The 20,070-nt window shown below is 38.8% G+C and overlaps 1 protein-coding gene across 1 annotated transcript; it reads left to right on the top strand.

Annotated features, from left to right (window-relative positions):
* The first annotated feature begins 601 nt into the window (after positions 1-601).
* Positions 602-5,090, top strand: LOC150077063 (E3 SUMO-protein ligase KIAA1586-like). Its single transcript, XM_090385778.1, has 2 exons — positions 602-1,568; positions 5,029-5,090. The coding sequence occupies exons 1-2, from the start codon at positions 602-604 to the stop codon at positions 5,088-5,090; spliced, it is 1,029 nt and encodes a 342-aa protein (XP_090241904.1).
* Positions 5,091-20,070: the final 14,980 nt, after the last annotated feature.

Raw genomic sequence — 20,070 nt, 5'->3', positions numbered from 1 at the left:
TGCGAAGTATAATTGGCTAAATTATCAAAATAAGAGACTTGGCTGTGCATTATGTAAACAAATTGAACTCTTGGAGTGGAAAAGAAGATGGGCATGAAGATTTCTAAGGAATGGGCAAATAATTAAGTTACAAATTTTGGCGAAAGCAGACAGCAATAGCTATTGTCTTTAAGAAAGAAAATTTTCGATCACAAGGAAACAGCGGGACATAAAGCTGCTATAAAACTGCTTGTGGAAGCTGAGAAAGGACCTCTTGAAAATCTGTGTTTAAAGAGTTTATCGCACGAAAAATTAATAACAGCAAAAATTTTAAGAAAAAATTTTTCATATAAGGTGGCCAAAGAAAATCAGTCTTTTCATAATTTTGAATCAGAGATTGACCTACAGGAATTAAATGGGATTGACATGGGTCGTATTCTTCATTCAACAAACGCTTGCATTAACATCTTGAACCACATTAGTGATGAAATGAGATAAAAATTTGGTTAATAAAATCGTTATGTCGAACAGTTAAATTTCACTAATAATTGAAGAATCGACCACGGTGAGTAGGAAATCCGCTTTGATCATTTACGTTCGAACTTGTATATTTGACTGTGGAATGAGATCTCCCGTAAATTTGTTTCTGGACTTGATTGAACTCGAAAGTGTTACTGCAAAAGGGATATTTCATTCTCTGCTCGATTGTCTTCAGTCATACAGTATGAGGGAAAACTATTTAAAAACTCATTTAGTTTGTGTCACATGTGATGGTGCAGCTGTTATGATAGGTAGTAAAAATGGCGTTACGAAACTGATGAAACAAAAATTCCCTTCTTTAATAGTGTGGCATTGCGCTAATCACCGATTAGAACTATCAGTTGGTGATACTGTGAAATCCGTTGCAGGTATCGATAGATTTAAAGCATTTATTGATAAACTTTATGTCATGTATAACGCGTCGCTAAAAAATGCCAGAGAATTGAAGGTGTGTGCCAAATCGCTGGATATTGAACTATTAAAAATTGGCAGAATTTTAAGCACACGATTGGTGGCATCGAGCTTCCGGTCTGCTTCAGATGTTTGGAATAACTATGAGGCGTTAGTTAATCATTTTCAAGAAGCAAAGAATGACTCGATGCGGGACCAAAAAGAAAGATGTACATATGAAGGATTGCAGAAGAAAATTACGACTACAAACTTTATATTAGACTTAGGTTTAATGTGTGATGCTCTTGAGGAATTATCAGACTTGAGCTTGGACTTGCAGGAGCGCGATATAAATTTGTACAGGGCGAATAAAAAAATAGAAATTGTTGTACAACTTTTTCTTGAAAGACAAACAGTTCCGGGACAGTATTACAGAAATGCCGCCAAAGCTGCCGAAAATCTACGATTTCAAGGAGTTTCACTTCATGGGACAGACTACAGAAATTATTCTCCAATCGATCCAGGGGCTTTCTATAGGACTTTGAAACAATCAGTAGAAAGCAGGCTGCTTGATAGTAAAAGTGCTGAATTCGCAGCGTCAGCCCGAGTACTTGATAGGAAATATTGGCCTGAAGATACTAACTCGCAAGTGACATTTGGTGAGAATGAAATTAGAAAATTATCAATTAGGTTTCAGTTAAATGAAAGAGATACAATTCGTGGGTTTCGGGAATACCTAATTGAAAAGACGATTTCAGAAGAATTGAAGAATTTAATGAATGCTCTGAATACGATACCAGTTTCATCAAGTGAATGTGAACGAGGATTTTCACAAACGAATCTGATCGTCAGCCCAACCAGAGCTTCGATGATGACAAAAAGTTTCTTCCCTACTGTTTCTTAAAATTGTAGGCCCACCGCTGACACGCTTCGATCCAGCAAAATACGTTGATTCGTGGCTGCTTCGGAAACATCATCTAGCAACAGACACAAACAGTGAGAAAAGAACTCGGCATATTGAGTCGGATGAGAACTTAATAAAAATTTGGAATATTTTATAAAACTTCATTATGAAATTATTTTTACTTATTTTTTATTTATTAAATAAGACTCATCTTTGACTTATTTTTATATACTGTACTTGTTTAATAAACTGTGTTAATAAAATTAATTTGTCGTTCTTATTCCAAAAACATTACTACTGAAGTAACAATATCAGGAAATAAGGTTTTAGTTTACTTTTCATATCCTTTTAATTTTCAATTTTGGTAGAGATTCAGTATCGGATACAGCGTTCCGACTGCTAGCGATACGGCCATGATTGACGGGTGCTGACTCCGCCCAGTGATCTCCTTAACAGACGGAAACAGCTGGTAGGGCTGACACCCATTGCGTGCCTGCCGTGTCACCTGTGCCGGCACGGAATTTTTTTCTGATAGCAAAGAATGAGTACCGGCACCTATTTTTTTTACAAAAAAAAGCACTGTATATATATATAAACCTTAAAGTTTGTTTATTCTAACTTGAAGAACAGTCAGATATGACCTTAACTTCTACACTGTACTGTCAATAATTAATTGCACGCTGCGAATTAAAATTTCCTTGTTTCCCAGAAAAACTGGTCTCGGTTTCATCAAAGAAAAATTATTATTTAAATAAAAATATGGACAGATTATTGAATTTAATACGATGACGGCCGTAATGTTAAAAAGGGAGGGGGAGAAAAAATTCATCAACTTTTATTTCTTACGTGGTGCTCTTTCTTGTATTCTGTGTATCTTGTAAACTCCTTTGTAAAAGGAGTTTATAAAGATACACAGAAAGATCTTGTAAAAACGTTTGGTCGTCCCGGAGTATAAACAGAAAATTTATTTATTAATTTATTTATTTACAAAGACCAACTCCACTGGCTCAATTTGTAAAATGTCACTTCTGGCCATGTACAAAGGAACTGGATGCAAAAAATAATATTTTGATATCATATATTTGGATTTCAGGAAAGCTTTTGACACTGTTGCGCATGGAAGACTATTGTACAAATTGGAGCAGAATGGTATTAAGGGTAAGTTGCTACAATGGATAAAAGGGTGGTTGAGTGGGAGAAGACAGAGGGTGGTAATCAATGGGTGCTGCTCTTCGTGGACTAATGTTATTAGTGGAATTCCACAGGGTTCAGTGTTGGGTCCACTGTTGTTTTGTATATTTATCAATGATATTGATGAAGGTATATCAGGCTTAATGTCGAAGTTTACAGATGATACAAAGGTTGGCAGGGTTGTTAATGACAGTAATGGCAGTGTGCTACTGCAACATGATCTAGATAATATGGGCAGATGGGCTAAGAAGTGGCAACTGAAGTTTAACCTTGACAAATGCAAAGTACTGCATATGGGTAGAAGTAACCCCAGAGAAACGTACAAACTGTGTGGTACTACACTTAAGGTGGTAGAAAATGAAAAAGACCTGGGAGTAATTGTGCAGTCAGATATGAAGTTTTCTGAGCAATGCAGACAGGCTGCAAGGGCAGGTCATGGGTTTTGTCAATGATATATAGGAATTTTGCTAGCAGGGAAAAGGAGGTGATTGTCCCTCTGTATAAGGCAATGGTCAGGCCACGCCTTGAGCACTGTGTATAGGTCTGGAGGCCTCATTTTAGGAAGGATGTAGATTTACTTGAGCGTGTACAGAGAAGGGCAACAAGATTGGTGAGGGGCATGAAGGGATCCTCTTACCAAGAGAGGCTTAAGTTCTGCAAATTGCAGTGGCTGGAGACTAGGCACCTGCGCGACGATCTGATTGAGGTGTATTAGGCCTTGAATGGGTTGAGCATGCTGAATTCTGATGGGATCCTTCCACTTGTTCAGATTTTGAACCTAAGGGGGCATAAATTCAAATTAAGAAAGGACAGATATAGAATAGATGTGCGGAAATTTGCCTTTAGCCAGTGGGTGGTTAATTGCTGGAACAAACTTCCATCTGTCGTTGTGGAAGTTGATAGGTTGAATAAATTTAAGGAGGAACTGGACAGGCATTTGGAGGGAATGGTGTGATTTTTTTTTTTTTTTTTTTTTTGGCTGATGCTGCATAAGGTCATACACAGTAGCGGATTAAGTTCGGTTGAGGCCCTGGGCGCAGAAGAAAATATTGGACCCCTTAAAAAAGAGAGAGAGAGACAGGGAAAATAAAAATCCATGTTAACCATTTTTTTAAAAATAAAAAATATTATGTACTATTAATGTTTTATTTCCAATAAAATCTGAATATAATATATGTATAATATAATTAATAATAGCATAATAATAATCACAAAGTTTTGAACTATTAGTTGAACATATTAGTTCAATTAATTTGTTGGGGTTTTGCGTGGCCCTTCAGAAGTCGGGGGCCAGGGCGCGCGCCCGCCGTTAAATCCGCCTCTGGTCATACACTTGCTTTCTTGCATCACATGTCACGGCCGACCGGGCTAGCCGAGTGGGTAAAGTACCTGCCCGGCAACCCAAAGGTCGCGGGTTCGATTCCCGCCTCGGGCTTGGATCAAAGTACTGCAAAAACCTTGGGAGGTGCAATATGGCCACAGAAGCCGATGCGCCAATAACTACCAAATCAAAAAAAAAAAAAACCAAATCACATGTCACTGCTACTACTACTACTATGTACCACGTACCAGTTCCTGTACTACGTGTTTCAAATGCTTGTCTCGTATTGCTTGTTTGCAATTGCGCCATTTATTTCTCCAAGTTATTATTATTTTTTATTTTATTTTTTTTATGAAAAAATAAAGCTGATATTATTACAGTGTGAGATAATATTCGAGCTCTCCAGTTCGAATACTACGACTAACGAAAGTCGTGATGCGGGGCTCACAGAGCAAACCGGCCAAACAAAACACAGAAGCCCCATCAAACTGTTTCGTTTGTGAGCTTCTGTGATGAATATAAACCAAAAATTAATAATGTGAAAAAGGGATTTTACAAGGACTCTGACTGGACTAATTCAGTAAAAATAAAAATAAATGAATAAAATAAAATAAAAAAATCGGTGTCAAAGTTTATATGAATACAAAAATAATGGAATATTCAGTTGTAAGTTTATAGATTTGTATAAATGTATTCTTGTTAGACATACGTGTCTCAAGGAATTTCGAAACCAGTGTGTCGGCTCTAGCAGCAGTCAGTGTTTAAAATAAATAAGAATATATACATATATATTTTATTCTTTTTCAATTATTAATCAAAAATAAGCATGTATTGAAGAGATGCTAGAATTTCAGATGTACGACTGATAAGAACTTCTCTAGGTAAGTGTGGACATCCTAAACAAAAAAAAAAAGAAAATGCAAATAAAAAAATAGGAAAAATAATATAAAAATTTCAGCATTGCTCTGCATAACAGCTGGGTTAATCATCAAGTAGTATATATACGAGTTATATAGGAAGAGATAATTTTTTGGCTAGTTAGTAATATGTTAATCTGACCATTCGTTCTACATTTATCAGAACAGTGAAGCATATTTTCTTTGCCAGTGTCCAGTATTTTTCCAAGTTGCAAGTAGCAAACTGTTTCATATTTTACTCGTGTTGATACTGAAAAAAAATTATAATTTCCCATATATGCCGCAGTAAAAATCAACATACTTTTTAATGACATATATATATTTTTCATTTTAATGTATTAATATCCCACTTAAATACTTTTTAAATTACAATACGAATGTTCGACTGTGATTAAAATTTTCAAAAAGAAATTCGTAGGCGGGCTTCCGCATGCTTCTGCAGACAATTTCATACAGGAATTCTTCCAAAGGGAAGTTAATAGGCAGAACCCCCTGAGATGCAACTTTGAATGTGACAAAGGGTTGCATTTTTTAAGAGCATGAAAGGCTTGTTCCAGGAAAACGGGTTATTGAAATCAATGCCTCATAGTCCGTAAGAATATGTAAGGTTGCTGGCGGTAAGGAAGTTTTTTTTTTTTTTTAAATAATACCACACAGCACAAAGAAACTATGAACATCTACAGCATTATATATATAAAACTACAGGTGTTCATTTTAAATGATAACCTACAAAAATATAAATAACTCATCGCTCCACCGCTATAAACCTGCTGGCAACGATTTAGCTCTCCAAGGTCTTTGATGCGAAAGTTGAGATAAGTTACAGAAAATACACTGGCCTTCTGTAAGTTTCTTTTCAGCGAGCGAACACCTCCAAAGAATAACACAGTAGTACAGCAAAGAGAAGTCCTTTCCGGGTTTTTATTTACTGCTGTGCAGTACCTATCAACGCACTAGCATACACCAGTGGTCAACAATCCAAAATTTTTGACCCTAAGCTATGCTTCAGTAAGCACACAGAGATGCTAATGAAAATGAGTTCAAAGCAAAATCACCTCCAAGTTCGCGATATCAACACCATCAGTTGCCGTAACCGAGTGGTCAAACACGAGGGTACAGTAGTATGCGCATTTGAGTTGACTCTTGCACTGTAGTCTTTGAACCACAGTGATGTTCTTGTATTCTTTCAATCTTATGACTTCTTCTAACCCAATGTGGGCATCCCAGAGTATGGATAAAGAATTTATTTATTTATTATTATATTCAGACTTTTCCGAGATCACAAAGAGGGTTCCTAAAATGCTTGTGCCTAGGAGTCCCAGAGAATCCTAATTCAGTAATATTCTTCTGTACAGTCCTGGAAAACCAGTGGCTTATCCAGGTATCATTGTAGGGGGGGATGAATAGCGACCAGGTCCAGGTATCATCGTAGAGGTGGGGGGAACATGGGGACCAGACTTTTGAGTTTTTTTGTAGAACGCCCCCTGCGTTCTTTTTCTTTAATTTCAAAATTTTGGTTAAGGGGGCATATGCTCCCTGTGCCCACATCCAAATACACCCCCGTGGAAAACTGTTGGATTTCTGTTAGAATTGGAATATAACTTTATTTTATTTTGTATATACTATTTCACTGTGAAAACTATAATTTAGTTTACGTCATTATTTTATTATTATTATTTTTATATTCAACATTGTTTTAATGTTTTGGCATTATTATATTGTCATATTTTTTGTTATTCTACATCGCGCAACTTGGAATAAATTCTAAGGCTAACTGTGTTATGTTATGAATTTGAAATCCCGTAGATGTAAAACGGGTTTCAAATTGACCTTGTAGGTTGTGTGTTCTACTGCCCTACCGTTTGGTAACATGCAACAAAGAATATTCTTTTTTTTCTTCTTCGGAGAGATTGCTAGAGATACGAAACTTGCAACACATTCTGTGCACAGCGCCGCTATCTGAAGACTACTTGCAAAACTATGAATGCGCATGCGCGGTGCATATAATAAACTAACATGACATTCAGAATGCAGCAGCGGGTGTTTGTGATGGAACTTATCTAAAAGCCTGATACCAGAGTCATTTAAAGCTATTCAACGCGATATGTAAATAAAAACTTCTGACAATGTTGATTGACACTGGGATGCGAATGTTGAAGTTGTGTTCGCACATCGACTAACCCAGGGGCTCACATCTGGTGAGTGTGGGCATGGCACACCCAGGGTCCTGAGCTGGATATCATCGTTCTTCTCTTTTTTGGTGATTCCCTTCTCTCTCTCTCTCTCTCTCTCTCTCTCTCTCTCTCTCTCTCTCTCTCAGGGTGGCTCAGGAATTTTATTTTTTTGGCTGGTGCAGCATAAGCTTCAGGCTTCTTTGCACCACACAGCTAATAATAATAATAATAATAATAATAATGTGAGTGAGGCGGTGTTTTCGAAATGTATCCTGTGGTCCACTGTCCAGGTGCATCGTAAGGGGGAGAAATGACGGCCAGGTTTTTGAGTGTTTTTTTTTTTTTTTTTTTAGATAGACCTAGGCAGGAGCGGATTAAGGTTGGTTGAGGCTCCGGGCGCAGAAGAAAATATTGGGCCCCTTAAAAAAAGAGAGAGACAGGGAAAATAAAAATTCATGTTAACCATTTTTCTAAATAAGTAAAAAATATATGTACTATTAATGTTTTATTTCCAATAAAATTTGAATATAATATATATATAATATAATTAATAATAGCATAATAATAATCACAAAGTTTTGAACTAATAGTTGAACATATTAGTTTAACTATTAGTTGACCTAATAGGTTCAACTAATTTGTTGGGGTTTTGCGTGGGCCCTTCAGAAGGCGGGGCCCAGGGCGCACGCCCGGTGCGCCAGCCGTTAAATCCGCCTCTGGACCTAGGAACACCTATATGCATGGTTAAGGGGGAGCATATGCCCCTGCTGTGCTCAGTTGTGTTGTGATCCCGATGGTGATCATTTTCAACATTTTTGTTTCAAATTATGTAACGTCACAGAATGTTGTAAATTTAGAGTTTAGGAACTTGGAATAAATTCTAAGACTTGCTGCATGCGTTTTCTATATACAGGCATTCTTTTACTTGAAGTTATTGGTATTTTCACGGCTTCTCATTTAAAATTATCACTGTGTATAATAAAGGCAGAAAGTATATACAAATTGTCGGACCTTTTTGTATGATTTTACATTTAATGGGGGCTAATGTGACTAATTAAACAAAAAATTAACAAAATTTAACAATTTTTTCTGAAACTGACTTATTAGCAAAAAGAATGGAAGGCAGTGAAATAGGAACACATAAATAATGCCCATATACAGGGAATCGTGGAAAAAAAATTGTGTATGCCGAGCACTCAGCAGAAGTTAAGCGAAACTTCTTTAGGCGAACATTTATCACTTGACCGAGGATCCCGCGTTTACCGTATGAATGCCGCGGGGGACGAATCTGCATGAATGGGAACATCGCAGATAAGATGTTCCATTACCAAATCTAGTTTCGGCAAGTGCTGTGGCATCGGATAATATTTAAAACCTTTTGACTTCGATAGAGCCGGAATCACTTTGTTCTTGAGAGAGCCACGACAGCTGTCCTTGAGAGAGCCACGACGGCAGACATTTGACTTACGTCGTTCTTGAACCAAAGCCACACAGAACAGACTGACCCGAAATCATTATCCAGGAATGTACGTTTAAACTGTGCGTGGATGCTTCGGTGTTTCTTAAAATCCTGTTGCTGTGTATTACGTGTTGCAAGATTTGATGGAGTACTTCTGGCAGTCGGTTTTGGCTTCTTCGCTTTTCGTTTACGACTGGGCTTCGAGGACTCGTCATCGTTTTCATTTGCCATATCAACTTCCATGACCACTTCTAACATTTCTGGGGAGATGTAAGGCTCTGAAGATGTGGATGGACCTTCTCCGGCTTCTTTGTTCAACTCCATCGCACGCTGTAATTTCTTCCACTGTTGAAATAACTTAGATCTCTCCTTCGTACTCAATGGAGGTGGTTTCGGTGGTCGCATTGCATGTATACGTGCTCTGTACGCCTTACAACGCTGGAAGGTTCACTATGCGATATGTAGTAAGCGCCGGTCCTTGTGATCCAGTTTACTAACTGAATTTTAATTCTATTAACGGCGATTGTAATAAGCGAAAATAACAGTAATCCACAGGCTATAAAAGTAAAGATATAAATCACAGATTTACACTTTATTTACCTTGCCAATTAACAAATTGAAATGATACGTGAAAATCGGAAGAATATTTTCCACAGGTCAACAAAAGAAAAATATATATATATAAATAAATAAGGAAGACAAAAAGTGAACTACACCAGGTATTTCATATAGTGACTCTTCCATTTACTCTAACCAAGCATCACGCTGTTTAACTCTAGTAATTGCATGAAAACCGGTACATTCAACCTAGTACAATAGTCGTCTGTTCAGAGTGCTTGTATTGCGTTTACTTATGGCAACGGTCGCATTTTCGTTGCGTTTTTTGTCAATCCACGAACGCAAGTTGTTCCCATCTGAAAACTGCCTGGAGTGCACCTAAAGAAGTTTCACTTCAAAAAAGTTGTATTTTTCCGAAGTCTTATGTTCAACAACACTTAAGAGAAAAATAAATTAAAAAATGGATCAATATTAAATTTATTAATTAAACTTTTTGATAATGTTAGAAAACTAAAATAAACAGATTATGTTTCTCTACATATCGCGGTTATAAAGTGTACAATTCTCAAAGGCCTTGCCATAAAAGTACTGTACATAAAAAATTACGTCTGGACAACAATTCAGAAGAGTCGATATGATTGGTAATTAACCTTCTAATCCAGGGCTCAAGCCCCTCGATGGTTTTTTGAGATCCAGTGTATCTACTTTTTTTTTTTTTTTTTTTAATCTGCTGGATGCTGAATTTTATCATCAAACGGAAACACACTGTCACGGGACACGAGTGAAAAAAAAAAAAAAAAAAAAAAACCATCTTGTTACGAAAAAAAAAAAATTAATACTGAGTGATCTCCATGGGCTTTAATGATGTCAATAACTCATTGGGCTCACTTTCTACAGTTTTTGATATGTGGAGACTGGAATTTATTCCTCTCCTCTCCTTTAGTAACGTTGGCTGGTTCACTGCTTGAACTAGAACGTTTTGTTCTGGTTCTCGTTATTACAACATATACAAAAAGTGCTGTGACATGGCACACTGGCCTGCCGCAAAGTGCCACTAGATTAGAGAAAACTTCACTGAGTTTATGGCAACCACTTTAGATGAGCAGCGAACAGACAAAGCTCGAAATGTGATTACAATCGATTCTACACATTATTTTCGTTATACATTTATATGATTAATTTTAATTTTAAAGAAAAAAATTTTTAAAATCAGTGCCTTAATCATTACATCGTTCCTTTAATTCTAACTGACTGCTTGGTGACCTTGAGTTCATTCACGTGGCAGTATACTAAATAATGATGTAAAGCGTGACCCTGAAAGCTACGGGTAAACCTGCCAAGAAAGCAAGTTACTCCTCAACAATGCCGGCAGCACCAGCACGTGCATTAACGTTTTAGTTCCTGAACGACTTTTAAAACAAATATCGTGAACTATAAAATATACATATTTCTGTGAGAATTTTCAGAAAATGCAACAATTAAAACAAAGATGTTCAAAAAACTTTTGTCTTTCACTATCTCAATTCCGACAAATTCATGATCAGATTTTAAGTTCTACATCACAGTAACAAAATGACTCAGGTGAATTAGTTTTCATTTTTTTTTAATTTCTTGATACTACTTAAGAAACACATATTACTTGCCAGACGTTCAGACGAGCTACATAAGATCAATATTTTACCGTCAAAAAGTTTGCCTTTCTTAACTTGATCCATACTCGATCTACAGTTCAGCTGTCTATTAAAGCAATATCCTTATCATCAGCGATTTCTACTATCAAGACGATCCACCTAAAATTAAAAATAGTTAACGAAATTCAAAGTCTTGAAGAGGTAATTTTTATTAATACTTATAGTTTAATAATTATATTCCAAAGGCAGTATTTACATTTCAGTTCAATCATCAATTGACAAACTTCAGCAATCCAGTTCTTATTTCTCAGTATACAGAAACACTTAGTCCTTTTCTATTCCCTATTCCTTTATTTTATTCCTATCCTATTCCTTTAGTCCATCTTATTCCTTTATTTTATATTATTGATAACATCATACACAACAACAAAGCCAATATGCGAATGAGACAGGATTCATGATAATACAACATAAAAGATTAAATAAATATAATAAATTAGTATACAATAATAAACAGATATGGATTAGTAAAAAAAAAGGGGGGGGGGACCGGGTAAAATAGCATTACCCAGGGTGCGCAAGCGCGGCACTTGCAACAGGCGCCGCCTGCAATAGGCGCTGCTAGATGTGCTACTGCATATATATGTGTTAAGATACGATATGAATTAGGCGCCGTTACAAGGTTTTGCCTCAGGCGCAAAAACGCTAGCGCCAGCCCTGGCATCATCTAAAAGTCCTGGAAACTAAAGCACTTCGGAACATTTCTGTGTTGTCCAAAGTAAGTCAGCCTCGCTCCTGGAACATTGATCAATCTGTTAATGATGTTGTTCTTTTCCAGATTGATGTTAAAAGCATGATTCTTGAAGATATACTTCTATAATTTAGTCTTCTGTCTCAGTTTATAACCGTAGAAAGTTAACTGAGTTTAGAGTACTGCGTTGCTCATATCACGGCCAGTCCTAAAGCTCAAGGCGCCAGATAATGCTGAAATTAATGCTGGGTAAAAGGGCAGCAATGATGCTCCTGAGTTGGGGGGGGGGGTTCGTCAGTGGGAAAGTTTTCAAGTTTTCCCATCTGTCAGCAAACAAATTTCAAGCTTATACCAGCAGGAAATTTTCAGACTGCTGCACCTAACACATGCACATGTAGCAATAAATAAAATTTCCCTGCATATGAGTGGTGTTAGAAACATGCACAAATAAAACTTAGTTGTAGCTATTACTTTGTGCAGAGACATTTTCTCTGCATATTCATTAATTATTGTTTTATACTTAACTTATTATTTTGATTTTGATTTGTTATACTTAGATTTAAATTTAGAATTGCTTTTGATTCGGTTAACTAATTTATTTGTACAGTATTTACTGGTTTTGCCTTTGGCATATCTTTGCTTTGGGTGAGTTCTGTTTCATTATTGTTGCTTGTAATTAATTGTCTCTTTGTGTTTTGTATATATGTTTTTGCATTTCTTCTGGTTGACTATTTTTGTTAATTTCTTGGTTGACTGGTTTTTCAGCTAAGATTTTAATCACTTATTTTGTAAATATTGTATATTTTACTCTCTGCTTATGCAGTGTAATTTGCTAATCTGTTTACTGCTATGTTTCATATCAGTGACATAAGTATTTAATATTTATCTTAATTTATTCTTTTAAGTGGCTATCTAGTAGCCACTTGTACATTACCTATGTTCTTTCCTTGAGACTTTTCATTCTTCCCTTGTCGGTGCAGGTTGGGCTTCCCTCCCGGCTAGGGGAATCTTTCTTTCAAAATTACACGCCTTCGGTCTTCAAAACTTTACCTCTTTAAGCTCTCTCTCTTGTTAGATTTTCCAACTAGTGTTTTCCTCTTTACTATTTCTTCTTTTTCCTGCTCTCTCCTATTTCTTCTTTTTCCTGAGAGAATGTTTTGCTCTCTTTTCTTCTTCTACTTTCTTTCTCCCACTTTCTCCTCCACATTCCTTATTTATTATAACCGGGATTCTACTTGTTGGAATCCCACTTAGTGTAATTTAGATAGTTCCTGGAGCGCCTCCACGTGGCTAGGGACGAGAGTCGGGACGCAGGTAGCTTGCTCCCTGCCTCCAGGCTGCTAAGACTCCAGGGCCGGCAAACAACAACCATCACAACACACACACACACTTGCCGGCTATAAATAACCTACAGATGCTACAACGGTATATAGGGGTAACCCTGGAGGCCGCAATCAATACAAGAATACCTTGTCCCCTTGACAGTTGTATCCGTTGCCAGATAGAAACATCCGGAAATATGATGTTATTTGTTGTGAAAGAAGCTAACACAGATAGAGAGAAAATAATGTGTGTGTGTGTGTGTGTGTGTGTGTGTGTGTGTGTGTGTGTGTGTGTGTGTGTGTGTGTGTGTGTGTGTGTGTGTGTGCGTGCGTGCGTGCGTGCGTGTGCGGTACCAGTGGTCTCATACTGCCAAGGCCAGATGAAGGTGTGAGTAATGAGTTTATCGTGGACAGAGTGTTCATCTGGCGCCATTTAGTTACTGAAAGGCTCCGTCACCAGAAAGGGACATTCCAGCATTCGCGCACGGCAAGAGGAACTAGGCTAGTCAGTAGAGGGACGCCTGGATCATTAGAAACATAGTGTGTCTCACAAAACGGAACTTGGTGACGTTGTGAACATGCAAGACAAGACTTTGCAAAGCCATATGAGTGTGAGTTGTGTTAGGTGAGTTATGTGTTTGTTGTTTGTGTTGTTCATCTGGCCACTTAGTTACTGAAAGGTGCGATCACCAAGGAAGGGACCTGTCAGCATCAGTCCACAGCACGAGGAGCCGGGCTAGGACAGTAGGAGGGACATCTGATGGAGCCCTTCCTCCAGCAAAGGAAGGGAGAGATCTCAGGAAAAGAAATGGGGAAGAAAGCTGGATGTAAAGGGAAAGAAAGGAGGAGACATACAGGGGATGTTCCCATGCGAGCAGGAGTGCCAAGGGTTAAGCAAGGGTTGGGTTAAAGACCCAGTGGTCCCATGCTGGGAAAACCCAGCATCAGCAGTCTAGTTCGGGGTACAGTCCTAGTAGGTGAGTTTATTGATGAGAGGTAGCAGCAGCAGCCAGCAGCGATCTTCTCGTCTTGAAAAAAATTGAGCTGAAATGAAGGAGGGCAGTGAACGCTTCTTTACTTCTAATGAGGTTGTCGTAAGGCTGAAGCAAAGAAAGATTAGTAGACAGTAGAAGATGGTTTCTGAGATCAAGGTAAATATTAGTTTTACATGAGATGAATCGAATCCTCTGACTCGCCGCAAAAACACTTATCATCATTGTCCAGCCCAAGGTACTTTAACTTGTAATGTAAGCGTTTCCAAGTTGGGGGTTAGCCAGGTCAGAGTGCTGGGAGTGAGGAAGCTTATCTCAGGGATGAAGTTCCAGGTGATCTCCATTTTATTAATAAGAACCACCGAGTTTTCCAAAGTTGGTGTACTTCGGCCCATAACCGCTTCTTCTCTGTCCTGAATTTCACTGGTTGATGTTGAGGAAGGTAATATATACGCCCAGGAACAGCATACCGATGGCAGCATGTAGGGCTGTGGTAGAGGTTGTACTGCAAGCCCTAGTCATTACAAGGAGAAAGAGTCTCTGGATCTGACTAAGTTTGTTTGCAATTGTTACTTTATCTACTCTGCGAAACCAGACTGGGGCCCATAAAAGGCAATTGGGAGGAAAACAGCTTTATACATAAGCTGCAGAGCACACCTCCCACAGACCTCTTGACACTCCAGTCTATTTTGGTAACCCGAGCTACAGTAGTAATGCAGTATATCCTTTAATCTCCTTGACGTAGTCAAGATGTGGAATAAAGCTCCATTTGTGATCAATAATAATGCCGAGGTATGTTAGAGACTGAGGGCACTTAAAAGATTGTTGGTTCAACTTGATAACCAGGGGTCTGCGGATATTCAGGTTATCTTTTATAAGAAGCATTTTTGTCTTAGTTGCAGATACAGCAAGCTTGTGTAGATTGGCCCATTCCTAAAGAGCTGTGAAGACAGTGTTGGACTGCCCCTCTGGAGAAGTCCGGATGGGACCACTGACCAGCAGGAACAGATCGTCGGCGTAGGAAACCATGGTGGTGTACTAGAATGAAGTGGCTAGACATTCATCAAGCACCATGTTCTAGACAGTCGAGCGTGAGATGGAGCCCTGGGATCAGCCTCTGGATATTGCCTTAGTTATCTGGTAGTACGGAATGTCCTCAACTTCACCAACAACCAGGAAAGGAAAAACATTGTATCCCACCTCCTCTATAGATGGCAGTCGTACTGTACTGCCTCGACCAAAGGAAGAGTCGCCCACAGATTTGTACCAGATGTCTCGATGACTTATCCGAACTTACCATCTTGGTAGAACTTACCATCTTGGTAACCATCGTGGGGTGATGTGTTGTCTCGCTGAGTATAAAGACTGCACAGGCTGCTCGACTGCAGTAATCTGAAGCCAGAATGGGGGAAAACACGTGATCTGTCGGATTTTGAAAAAGGTCTTATCGAAGGTGCTCGTTTAGCAGAAGCCACGATTCAAGAAACGAAAGACATAACTGGTTTCTCAAAAGCATCCACCTCAAAAGTTTTTATTAACTGAAAAACAAGATAATGCGCCATGCCACACCACATATCTCAAAGGCGCAAATGTGGCAGAAAAACAATACGTCAAGTGCAAAGCAGTCGTAATATAAGGTCTGTACAGAAAAATAAGACTTTCAGTGTGCAGCAAATAACATCTGAATTCAACCAAACACATAACTGCCTTGTTTCAACCAGTACCATGCGAAGGAAATTTAAGCAATTGGTTATTAGCAGTTGCCTGCCTATTCGGAAGCCACTTGTCTCAGAGAAAAACAGAAAAATCCGCTTGCAGTGCTGCAGAGAAAGTCGCGATTGGACAGCGGAACAGTGGAAGAAAGTCATGTGGTGAAACGAATCACAATATACTTTGTTTTGCACTGATGGTAGGCAGAGAGCGTGGTCAGACCCTCACGAAGTGATGGACCCTGCTCGCCTTGTTAAGACAATCCAAGCATCATGGTATGGTAAATGTTTTGTTGGCACGGACTGGATCTGTTGAGAGGCGAATGTTATCCAGGGAGTACATGCATTTTGTGTCAGATCTACTCCATCCCTTGCAATGTTATACTTTCATCCCGAACGTGATGGCCACTTTATGGATGACAATGTAACAGCGCATCGTGCCAGAATCATGCAAGAATGGTTCGAAGAACATGACACTGATTCCACCATCCTCCCCTGCCCCCACATTCACCTGAGTTCAATCCTATTGAGAATGTCTGGGATATGATTGAGCGAGCTATTCGGCAAAGAATCTTCTTCCTTCAACTTTGTCGCTGCTACGCGTTATTTTGCTGGAAGAATGATACAATTAGACCAAAATGCACTAAAACACCATATAGAATCCATGCCGAGGCCCACTTTGCTGTTATTAGAAACAAAAGTAGCCCGATTCCATACTGAATAAAGGTTCAGTACTGAATACACCGATGAGCCAAAACATTATAAGCAGAGGGTCGTTATGCAAATCGAAGCAACTACAGGTGAACTACGGCGCGTGCGCGGGTTGGGACACGGTATAAAAAACACCTGTTACTGAGCTCCGTTAATCAGTGTTACTCTTGTTCTTCAGATGGGAAAAGCAGCGGACTTAAACGAGTTTGACAAAGGACAAATTGTAACGGCCAGACGACTGGGTCGGTGCATATCCGAAACAGCATGGCTGGTGGGATGCTCACGGTCAGCCGTGGTTAGTACCTACCGAAAGTGGTCCGAGGAGGGAAAAACCTACGAACCGCCGTCGAGGTGTTGGACGACCACGTCTCATCAATGCTCGAGGTGAGCGAAGGCTTTCCCGGAGGGCACGTGGCAACAGAAGGGCGACTGTGCGCAACTCGCCGGTAATTGGAATGCTGGTGATGGGAGTAATGTGTCACAACACAGTGTGAGCAGTAGCACAATGGTATCGTCCTCCCCACACCGGGTGGAAAAGACCGGGTTCAAATCCCCGTCGATGACGCGAGGAACTTTAATGGGCTTTTTTCACTCCGTGGCTGAGTTAGTCGGTCTCAGGCGTAGACAGCAAGGTTTTTTCCCCCAGAAACTGGGGTTTTTCGTCCAGCAAACAGACAAATCGACCATAGAACACATGCAATTAACAGACACAAGACACAGCACGACAGATGAATTTAATTATGAATTTAAACCCTGCTGGAAATGGGGCTGAGTAGCCGCAGGCCGCTCCGAGTGCCCATGCTAACTACGGTTCACCGGCGACAGCGCCTACAATGGGCACACAAGCATCGAAACTGGACCTTGAGTGATTGGAAGAAGGTCGTCTGGTCCGATGAATCACGTTTCCCATTGCATGTGGACGGCCGGGTACGTGTGCGTCGTTTACCTGGGGAAGTGGTGGCATCTGGATGCACCGTGTGACGAAAACAAGAAGGTGGTGGTGGTGTCATGCTTTTGGGCGATGTTCTGCTGGGATAATCTGGGTCCAGTCATCCATATGCCGGGCACTCTGACGTCTACCACCTACCTAAATGGGGAAAACACCAGGCTCCGCTCAGGCAACCCAACACACACACCTAAACATCATTTCTGACCAGATACTGTACACCCTTTCGTGGCAACAGTCTTTCCCTCTGGCAGTGCCGTCTTTTAGCAGGATAATGCGCCATGCCACACCGCCCGGATTGTTCGAGAATGGTTCGAGCAACATGAGGAAGACTTCCAGGTAGTGTCCTGGCTTCCAAATTCCCCACACATCAATCCCATCGAGCATCTGTGGTTTGTGTTGGAACAGCAACTCCGATCTGCGGCGTTCCCAACAACGGACCTTACCGGAGTTAAAGGATCTGCTGGTTACGTGTTGGTACCAAATACCACAAGACACATTTAGAAATATTGTAATGTCCATGCCTCGCCGGGTACGAGCTGTTTTGGCTGTACGTGGAGGACCAACATCATATTAGGTAGATGGTCATAATGTTTTGGATCATCGGTGTATATATATATATTTTTTAATTTTTGTTTTTTATTATTTTTTTTTTTTGGCCAGTGTGTGTGTCGTTTGATTTCTTCTTTATTGCCTATTTCGTAAAACTCGCAGTAATAATAAAATGGTTTCATATCTGATTTGTTGCCTATTTTCGTGAGAATGTCGGAGCACAAAAAGAAATTCTCGCACAAGGCACAAGAATGGCTAGTTATGGTACTGATCGAGAGCCATTAGACACGTGAACCTCATTATTCATTTTGGGTTTAAAACTGAAAGACAAATAACCTGCTGTTGAATGTTTTTGGTTTGAATTTCAAGAGGATCAGAAACTACGATTTTATAATTAGCTGCTGTCATTAGCATACTTTGTTGAAGACGATAACAAACCACATGATAAGAAATATAAAATAAAAGTATATTTTATCTATGAAAAGATCTCAGTTATATTATTATATTATTATTAAATAAAATAATTTTATTAGAAAGAACAATTAAATTTATTTAATTTACACTTGATTAAACAAAAAAATAAATTTTAATTTGAAACAAAAGAGTTTTTTTTATTACAAACATTTAAATTAAAAGCAAAAATGTCGAAATGTCCTTCAAAAATGTCCAAAAATGTCGAAATGTCCTTCATCTCAAGAAAGACAAGTATAATCAATAAAAAAATCACCGCAAACACAAGATTTGATGCAAAATAAGTTATATCCAGAATGAAAATTAAAATAATTTAAGATTTAAATTGCTTTAAATGAAATTTTAGAATTTCAAAATTTAAATTACAATATTGAAATTTGAAATTTGAAAATGCGCACAAAAAAAAAAAAAAAACCTACACAGTTGGTATGTATTCATTAAAAAAAAAAGTGTAAGTGTAACAGTAACTTTTTTCCTCACAGCTGACGCCAGAAGCCCTTGTGAGTAGCCCAGTTCGTAGGATCGCTGTCCTCCCCCCACAATGGGTGGAATCCCATTGATGACGGGAGGAATTTTTATGGGCCTTTTCCACAACGTGGCTGAGTTAGTCGGTCTGGAAACGGGTTTTTCGTCTAGCAAACAGAAAATCAACCTCATAAACACGTAATTTACAAATAATATACACGGAGCAACATGACCTTAGTCGCTGATGCTCCTAAAACCTAATATCAACAACAACTGACGTTGCTAACGTTTTTCTCCCGGAAACTCGGATTTTTCGTCTAGCAAAGAGAGAATCGACGACAGAACACACGCAATATACAAAATTTGTACAGACAGTATATACAGAGCAATATGGCCTTAGACGCTGATGTTCCTAAAACCCTACATCAAAAACAACAACATACCACAAATGATCTATGGTATGGTAGTACCATATCATAGATCATTAGAGTATTATGGTACAACATTAAATGTTGTACCATAGTTCATTACAGTAGTACCATACCTTAGTATGGTACTACTCTAATGAACTAACCAAATTTGTATTTGGAACAACATTTTGATGGACAACCTTCATTTTCAAATGAACAGTACATCTATATCAATAAGGGAATTTCGTGTGGGTTAGATCAGCTACATACAGGTCGACCTAAATGCATGTACTACACAGTCGTTAACCACTCAGCTACGTCAGGCGAAGGTTGTTCAATTAAAAGGCGTTTAAGGCTTTTAAAAGCATTTATTTTCTTAAGCTCGGACTACGAAAAAGGTTAATTTTTTTCACAGCGGGACGCGCTCAGAGTTTAGCAACATGTGTGTGTGCAATATCACGGAGTAGGATGATTCCTTCTGTCTTGGTCGCTTGTGTTTGATATCGAGACACAAGTGGTTCAAAATTTCACCATACTGTTTTGAGCTAATGTTAGCATCAGCTTCTTCAAAGTCTAAAACCAAAAGAAAGATGATAGCATCAACAATTATCTGTTTTTCAATAATGTTGGAGTCTACTGAGCTTCACCTAAACGGTAACCAACATCACGAATAATGG

The sequence above is a fragment of the Mastigoproctus giganteus genome, chromosome 12, assembly GCF_048544385.1.
Source record: "Mastigoproctus giganteus isolate SK-2022 chromosome 12, ASM4854438v1, whole genome shotgun sequence".
Classification (NCBI taxonomy): domain Eukaryota; kingdom Metazoa; phylum Arthropoda; class Arachnida; order Uropygi; family Thelyphonidae; genus Mastigoproctus; species Mastigoproctus giganteus.
This window is presented reverse-complemented; position numbering and strand designations above follow the sequence as displayed.

Bases quoted from the DNA above. Each gene is read 5' to 3' on its own strand.
- LOC150077063 (XM_090385778.1), top strand. From the start codon at position 602: ATGAGATCTCCCGTAAATTTGTTTCTGGACTTGATTGAACTCGAAAGT. The intron at 1,569-5,028 runs GTGAGAATGAAA...TATTCTTGTTAG, and splicing joins TAACTCGCAAGTGACATTTG to ACATACGTGTCTCAAGGAAT.